The sequence below is a fragment of the Chaetura pelagica genome, unplaced genomic scaffold (assembly GCF_000747805.2).
Source record: "Chaetura pelagica isolate M959 unplaced genomic scaffold, ChaPel_1.0 scaffold275, whole genome shotgun sequence".
NCBI classification, from domain to species: domain Eukaryota; kingdom Metazoa; phylum Chordata; class Aves; order Apodiformes; family Apodidae; genus Chaetura; species Chaetura pelagica.
Window position 1 is genome coordinate 585,710 of NW_009953486.1, and position 8,524 is coordinate 594,233.

Sequence of the window (8,524 nt, forward strand, 5' to 3'; positions counted from 1 at the left end):
ACTCTTTCCAGAGACAGGAATGGTTTTTCTCCAGTGCTGCAAAATAAACTACTAATATGCCTTGACAAGAAAAAGTCATTTATTAGCAGTGAAGAGCCTTTGCTCTTGGAAGCAAAGGTTGTGATGAAGGGAGTCTGGGTAATTGCTCAGTGTGTGATAGCTGGGTCAGATGAGGCTGCTCTCAGGACACCAAAGAGGTCAGCTGGTATTCAGATATTTCAGCCACTTACTCTGATAGATTTTGGCTAGGCCTTCCTCTTCAGTCAGGGAGAAATACTTGAGTAGCTCTTGGCCTGAAACTTGTCTTGCTTTCTGGAACACAGATGTGGAAGTCCCTCTGTAGTGACTGGAGAGTTAGAGCACTGTGAGACCTGAGGGCTCTGAGCCAGCCAGTCTGGAGCTGTGAAGTTATCTGCTGCATTCCTGTAATCCAAGGCATATTTTGATGTGCTGTAGTACTTTAGACCATTAGGGTAGTACATTTTAATGGGCTGTGTCTGATGTTTCTCTGTCTCTGGCAGCAGGAGCTTTCTCTTTCCCAGGATTTTCTAAACTACCTTTATTAGGGGGTTTTGTATCTGTGGCCTGAATTCAGCTCTTCCATGGGATTTTCTTCCAGTGCAGCCCTGAGTTCCTGCAGTCCCTGGCTGTTCCTTTGCCACCATTTTGTTTCAGCATAGCCTTTTTTAATGTATAAACTTTTGTTGCCTGGACAGATTGACAAGCTCTTTCTCCTGTTTAACAGGAACAGTGTGAATCACAAGGATTTCCTGAAATAAGTCTTCTAGATGTGTTTGAGGTCTATTTCCCAACTATTCTAATTATAAACTAACTTCTAAAGCTTGATAATTTTCTGTACAGTCTTTGAAATGGCTGAGAAGTCTGTTTCATCTAACCTGTGAGTGAACAGTTGTCATCTCAGGGCATGTATGACATGTATGTGTGTGTAGGCGAATGTGTCTTTACTCATCAGCTAAAAGAACTGGGATAACCATCCATCTTGTCTAGCTTTTTTTGTTTTCACCTTCAGGGAATAAACTATCTAAATATTTCAGTCAGTAGCTTTTGCAGGTAGAATCTTCCTGAAAATCAAGTGTCATGTGTGAATATTAGTGAGGGATGGAATGTGGTAAAGCTGAGTCTTGAGAGTTCGTGTGAAGTGTTTTGCTCTGGGAGACCTTAACGTTGATGTTGTTTGCAAAATGAGACAAAAGTTTAAAGCTAGAAGAGCTCTCAGGAAAGCTTGTCCTGCCACTCCATCCCAGGAGAGCACAACTTCTGCCCAAGCTGTCCTGGACAACCTCTTCTCTAAGCTCTTTGACAACCTTATGAAACCTCAGGGTGAAACAGTTCCACAGCTGCCCTTGGTGATGTCTTCTGATTTGTAATTCACCTTTATGATTTGAAACCTAATCAAAACTGTCTCGTTAAGACTGTTTTTTTTCATGCTTTTGCTTTTAGCAAGCATGGAGGATTTTTCTTCCTGTCTTCCTTGTTACAAGTTCTTTGGGTGTTTCAGGACTTGTCTCCTTTAAGTCTCCCTCCTGCAAATGACTCTGTTTCCTTCAGTCTTCCCTTTTGTTGTAGGCATGTTTTCTAGGTTTCTGCCTTTATCCTTTGGGAAGTCTCATTTTTCCAAGCTGTTTTATGCAACATGATCAGCTGTGATTTTCAGATGATTGATTCCTGAGTTGTGTGTGCTTTGCTCTGCACCCCATGTGTGCTGCCTGTGGTCTGTGCACAGCTTAAGCACCAAAGGACCTGATGGTGATTTGCACATCCCAGATGGGACAAGATCATCATCTAATGGATTATTTGCAAGCTAAGTTGTTTCTTCTTTTTGTAGTATGTGCAGTGTAGATCTTATTGAGTGTTTTGACACAAATTTGTTCCTCAATAGTCTCCTGCAGCACTGACCATTAAAATTAGTTGGTAAAAAGTGTTTTTATTCAATTAGTGGTCAAAGAAAAATTAGTTAAGCTCACAATATCTTTCAGGTCCCTTCCAACCTTAACCATTCTATGATTCTGTGAATATGATCTCCCTGATAGAATGTTACATCTGAGCAAGAGATTAGTCTTCTGCTACAGTTTGAGCTGAACACTTTGCTGAAGGTGCAGAGGTGGATGCTTCTTAAAAGGGCCTGGTGAGGTTTTGAACTGTGGAAATCCAGTAGCCCTAAAGATGGTCTTCTGGGCTTTGAGGCAGTGCAGAGCCAGGCTTATCCCAGGGTAAGTCCCTGAAGTTGCCTGGCTCAGTTTGTTCAGCAGTGGACTCAAGTTTCCAGCTTAGTGCTGTTTTTCTGTGGGCTGACTAATTTCCTCCAGGACAGTGTGGTGGAGGTGCCTGTTTGTAACAGGTTTATTTTTGGTGGCACAGAACAGGCAGTAGTGACCCAGCTTAAGTGATTGTCAAGACACTTGGATCTTCAAGGTGTTTCCAGTATGGCATGGCTGAAATACCAGGGTTTCTCTTGTTTTCTTTGTCTTTGGCTGCATTAATGTTCCCAGGCACTGGCCATAAAACCAGTGTATTTTATGGCCTAAACATTAAAGTCAGAGCAACCTCTGCTAAAAAAAATTGCTGTTCTGCTGCTTAGATTTAAGGGGGAGGGGAAGAAGCTCTATAAAATCACCTGGGAAGCATAATAGCCCAAATCTTTTACCAGCAGGGCTAACTAACCCTAGGAGCTGATATGGGGCTTTATAGGCAAGATGTTTCAAGGCTGTGGGTGTGCACCCAGTGGAGCTGCTGGGTGAGGTTCTTCTAGCACACCAGCCTTGGAATGGTGTGTGGTTGTGTAGGGGTGTGCTCCTGTGAGATGAGTAATCTGAGTCTTGTCCAGATTACAGGAGAAAGGAAGATTCTCTTGTGATAGGCTTTGTTGGTGTTTTGGTTTTTAAAAATATCAGAGCTGAAGGAGCCATTTTCTGTCTGCCTGTCTTTCGCTTTAGCAGAAGGCAGGATGCTGTGCTCCTTATCTGCTACAGAGACAGAGCTTTCTTGTTCAGCTCTTTTCTTTCTTGCTGCTGACATCTTGGTAATAAAGGAGGTGAGATGAGGAACCAGCACCTGCCAAGATTCACCTTCATGTTGCCTTCTGCTCCCTTGCTGCTGAGAGCAGTTGAGGACTTTATGTCCTGCAAAGTGGTTGAGGAATGAAGTGCCATCCATCTAGGCAACCACACCTGGTGGTGCAGCAGTAGTGATACATGTCCAATACCAGGAGGTGGTTGGCAGGCCTGCTTCTTGGATTAGAGCTCCATGGACAGCCAGCAGAGTCTACAGAGAGCTGGTGTTTGGGTGGGTGGTGTTGGTTGATCTGTGCTGCTTCAGGGCATGGGGCTTTGCTCTATTTTCTCCTGACTGGTTTTGTTTTATGATTAACAGGATGCTTGGCTGCATCCCAGCTGGCCCTTTCTCTGCTCTCAGTGACCAGAACTGAGACATCCTGACAGGTGAAGTTTCTCTTTTAGTTCCAACAAAAGGCAGGAGCCTCCGAAGACTCCAACCACCCCCAAAATCACCACGTTCCCGCCGGCGCCCGTCACCTGCGATGCTGTTCGCAACAAGTGCAGGGAGATGCTGACAGCAGCTCTGCAGGCTGATGGTGAGTGCTGAGGGAAACCCTGCTTTGCCTGAGGTTCTTCACAGCTCCTGGTGCATTCAGACAGACCCCTGCATGGAGGTCAGTGCCAGCTCCTCTTAGATATGCTCTTCTGGAGAAGCCTTGTCAAGGGATTATTGCCATCAGCTCAACACCTGCTCTTAGACTCTTAAATACTGTGGTCCTGTGGGTCTGGGGTGGAACAGATCCAAAGGATCACAAGAGAGCAGGTCTCTCTTGTGCTCAGGCTGTGCCATCTAAAATGAGAGGCAGCTGCAGGTGCTTGGCATCTCTGAGAGTCAGATTTTAAACACCTCAGGCTGAACACATGCTTGTGTCCAAACTGCAGAGCCCTTTGGAAAATTGGGGTCTAAATGCTGCAGAGTCTAATTTGAAGCCAAGGGATGTAGGCAGCAGATGGAGAAGTTCACAAAGTCTTTATTGCCTTTCAGTGCTCCAGCATGTAGGATCCATTAAATACTTTGTATAACTCTTAGAAAAACCCTTTCCATATGAAGTCTGGGAAATGGGCCCCTCAAAGTCTTTCACCAAGCCCTGCCCTGTCTCCCCTGCCTAATGGTGTTGGTCACCATAGCCAGTGTACAAACTGGCAGCAGTTACTGCACTCTGTGTGATGCTGTTTAATTGGTGTGTGAGGGAGGAGGGAGGGGCAGGCAGGGTCCTGAGCTGAGAAGGGAAATAAAGGCTTGATGCTGCAAGCTTTGGTGCACTGCCAGGTTGCTGGTCTGAGTAGAGCTCCTTCTCATTTACACCAATATCTGATGAGAATTCATGCCTATATATGCTTGATTTCAGCTATACCAAGAATATGTTGGAGAACTGTATGTTTTGGGGTCCAGGTTACTCTTGGCTTAGTCTAGTGCAGTCCATCTCCTAGAGAGGCAGAGACTGCCTGGATTGATCTGTTTTCATCTCTGCCCTTTTCAGTAGGGTCAAAGGGCTGCTAGAGCAAAGGCCAAGACACCATTTAATGGAAAGAACATGTAAATCAGAATAGCAAACTATCTAGATTTGTATCTCAGAAATGGTGAGCCTGGGGACCCCTTTGCCTGGTTGGAAGTTGCTGACCTTGTTTCTCTTGTCTTGCAGATGACTACGTTGCCATTGGTGCTGACTGTGAGCACATAGCAGCCCAGATTGAAGAATATATCCTTTGCACAGGGCTTTCTTGAGGTCCTGCATGCCTCCAGGCCATGGGATTCATGTGCTTGGAGGAAAAATGGGGCAGTGTTTCTTTGCATAAGTGTTCTGCTGCAACTTGGGCTTGTCAGGGCTCTGGGTCTGGTTCCAGCTCTTCTTGGCTGAGTCCTGGGTCACTAAGGAATTAGCAGTGTGGAGTTGGGAGCTCAGGACAGACCCCTTGGTGGTGTGATGGACACTTATTTCCTCCCTGTTTGCACCTGAAATGGACTGTAATCCCCAGTTTGTCCTTCCCATCCAAATGCTATTTCCTGCCCTCAGCTCTGCTTCCAAATACATGCCTCCCTGATAAGGAGGGTGTGCTGATACAGACAAAAGCAATGGGAATGATGGGGAAATGAGGATGAAGCTGCATGTCCATTTGAGATAAACCAGGAGTCTGCTTGGTTTGGAGCTGTGGGGTAGGAGTGTTTTCTAGCTACCTTGCTGAGAGAGAGCATGTTGAAGAACCCAAGCATAACTGAAAATTAAGGTTACTTCCAGCAGAGTGAAAAAGCCAGAGCTGACATCCCGTGGGCTCTGGGATTGAATAAGCCTGCTCTGAACTCCAGCACTAACCTCCCAGAGCAGACACTGCTGTTAGGTACCAGCACCCTCCTCTGTGTCCTGCCAGCAGGTAAACCCTCCCTGCTCTTCATGAGTGGTGTAGAAAGTGCTTGGAGGCCTCTGTGTTGATTGCAGACTCCTTGACTGCCAGGAACGCATATACCAGGATGTCAAGAACACCGACATGAAATACAAAAACCGGGTGAGGAGCCGCATCTCCAACCTGAAGGACTCCAAAAACCCTGAGCTGAAGAAGAACGTGCTCTGTGGGGCCATCACCCCTGAGCAGATCGCTGTGATGACCTCAGAGGTGAGGAGGCTTTTGTTTTGGCTGGAAGCAAGGTTTGATCTGCCAGGGTTGCAGGTTGCTCAGGGTTGCAGGGAGAGGGAGCTGGTGATGGGGAGGGTTGGGACTTCAGATCCAGAAACCAGCCTTGAAAGGCTTTCTGTGGGAATACCCATCTGTTAGGCCACCCTGTCCTGTTGACTTTCTACCTGCAGTGGGTGTGGTGGCAAAACTGGACAGATGTAAATTTATTGCTGGTTTTTATTTTTTGAAAGGAAATGGCCAGTAATGAGCTGAAAGAGATCAGGAAAGCCATGACAAAAGAAGCAATCCGGGAGCATCAGATGGCCAAGACAGGAGGGACACAGACTGACCTCTTCACCTGTGGGAAATGCAAGAAGAAGAACTGCACCTACACCCAGGTTAATCTTCCAGCTCCTGCAGCCTCCACATTATTGACCTCCACACAGGACAGTCATGAGCTCTTAGTGCTTGTTGTACACTTGAGGGTCTCTAGAATGTGCTGCTTTTGCACAGTGAGTTTGCACACATCTTTCTTTGGAGATTGGGTAACCTTTTGTGGCTCCTTGGTGCAAGAGCAGGGGTGGTGCAGCACCAAGGAAGCTCTCTTGCTGGCTGCACAGCTTGGGAGAGCTGCTGAGGATGTGGAAATGCAGACAAGAAAGGAGTGGGTAGTGTAGAGGAGAGAGACTAGAAACTGAGACAGGCATGTTGGTGGTATTAGAAGTGCAAATTAAGAATGTAGATTAGCTGTGGCTGGACAAATCCCAACTGATTTAAAATCAAACATGAAAAAGGTGAACCACAGGGAATAAGTGAAGCAGTGATGTGAGCAGGTAGAGGAGATTTTTCTCCTCAGTGAACAGCTGCTGGAAGCCTTGTGCATTACCAGAGGTTTTTAGTTCCCATCTTGGCTCCAGGGCATCTGGAGATGAATGTGCCTTTCTGTGAGTCAGTGTTTCAGAATGTGCAGATACCCAGAAATGCACCAAGCAGCCTCGTGATGGCTCCTGAGCGGGTGTGCAGGCTGCGTGTGTGTCTCACTGGGGTGTGATGTGCAGGCCAGAGCCAGGCAGCTGAGGGGGGTTTTTCCTTTGGCTCAGCACAGCCTCACATCCCACAGGATGCCTCAGGCTGGAGGCCTGGCTCCACCAGTGCATCCCAGTTCAGCTGGAAGTGCTGTCTGGGCCGACTGGCTCATCTCAGCAGTGTGGGACTCTTGTCTCCACCTGTAGCAGCCTGGAGTCCAACTGCCTGCAATTGTGGCTACTGGCAAGAGCATCTTCTGAATAGAAACATCAGGAGGTTTTCTGTGTTTCTATTGGTTTTCCAGTGAAATCACTATTTGGTGACTGAGGTGTTTTAAGTTCCAAGTAGATGAACTGACATTTGTGGAAGTGTTGGAAGCCAGGCAGTAACACTGGGTGAGAATTACAGGACTTAGCTATCCAGTATGCTTGCAAAACATGCTTCATATGCATCTTGCAAATACTGTCACTCTTACGTATTGGGTAATTACACATGTAGATCACCATAATTACCCCTTGACAGTTCTGCCGTCTGACTTGTGCAAGGAGTACCAGTTTTTTCAGTGTAGATCTGCCTTGTGGTGTTCAAATGCCATGAAAATCTGCTTTTTAGCAAAGTGTATGTTTCTGGCAAGAACCAGTCAGAGGCAGCAGTCATATCTGGGTTAAATAGCAGAGTTCCTTAATGGCTTAAATACAAAACAGACTGGAAATGTGCAGAACCTGGTAACCCAGAGCATGTTGCTGTGAGTCCAGGACATGGGACTGGTCTTTTTTTTGTTGTGGTGGAGCAGGTGCTTGATGGGCTGAGGGTTTTGTTGTCTTACTATGGGCTCTGTCCCTTCCTGGGGAATGATAGAGAGGGACTGGCTGTGGGTCTGTGCACCTCCAGATCCATCCACAAGGAATGGGCAGCAGAGGTGGTGAGGAGGGAAATCTGCTGCCCCAAAACATGTCCCTTGGGTAGTGTCAGGCTAGAGAGAGGTCAACAGATGTGTATGGAGGTATCTGTGTGCAAAACAACAGACTCATCTTACAGGGAAGCTCCTTTTGCCCTCCCAAGTCTGTCATTGATTTCTGACAGTGTGACCCTGGTGGCCAGAGGGACAAGGAGCTCCCCATGCCCCCCCCCAAGGGGGGGCCATGTGCAGTGCTGGGTTCTCATGCCCCTTGTGTCCTCCCCAGGTGCAGACCCGCAGCTCCGATGAGCCCATGACCACCTTCGTCGTTTGCAACGAGTGTGGGAACCGCTGGAAGGTAGCACACCAAGGATATTACTGGCACTGAGGGGTCTTGGGGTAGCTGCACCCACCATGCTGCAGATGCTGAGCTGCTGTTCTCAGAGCTGCTTGCAAACACTGACTGCCTCTAGCAAGTGATCTTTCCTCCCAGCACAGAGGCAGGGGCTCCTGGGTTCATCCCACCTTTGCAGACCAGCTTGGGGTCGAGTCTCACTTTTGCATTCCCTGCCTCCCTCCTTACATACCCTCTTCTGCCATGACCAACTTCACTGTGCTTTCCATCCTCCCTCTGTCCCCCCTCAGCCCCAAGAGATGGTGGTGATGACATCCTGCAGGATTTGAAACCAGCTCTTTCCATGCTGTGCACTGATCTGGGGGTGAGCAGAGATCTCTGATCAGTGGTGAGCAGCAATGGCATCATTACCCAGTGCCAAAGAGCCACATCCAAGAGATTCAAAGGGGAGCTCTGCTTAGCCCCTACTCCAGGAGGTGAGCCCTGCCTCTGTGGGACCCCCAGGCCCTTGCCAGCTTCAGGAACAAGACCTGGATTCCTGTCTTCTAGGCCAGCACGTGC

General features: G+C 47.6%; 1 protein-coding gene across 1 annotated transcript in view; it reads left to right on the forward strand.

The window, feature by feature from the left end:
• TCEA2 (transcription elongation factor A (SII), 2) overlaps positions 1 to 7,996 on the forward strand; it is an 11,440-nt gene extending 3,444 nt beyond the window's left edge. Inside the window, exons 4-8 of the mRNA XM_009998716.1 lie at positions 3,477 to 3,610; positions 4,718 to 4,774; positions 5,530 to 5,684; positions 5,936 to 6,082; positions 7,895 to 7,996. Of these exons, the coding sequence (XP_009997018.1) occupies positions 3,477 to 3,610; positions 4,718 to 4,774; positions 5,530 to 5,684; positions 5,936 to 6,082; positions 7,895 to 7,996 (595 nt within the window). The remainder of the gene's footprint in view (positions 1 to 3,476; positions 3,611 to 4,717; positions 4,775 to 5,529; positions 5,685 to 5,935; positions 6,083 to 7,894) is intronic.
• Positions 7,997 to 8,524: the final 528 nt, after the last annotated feature.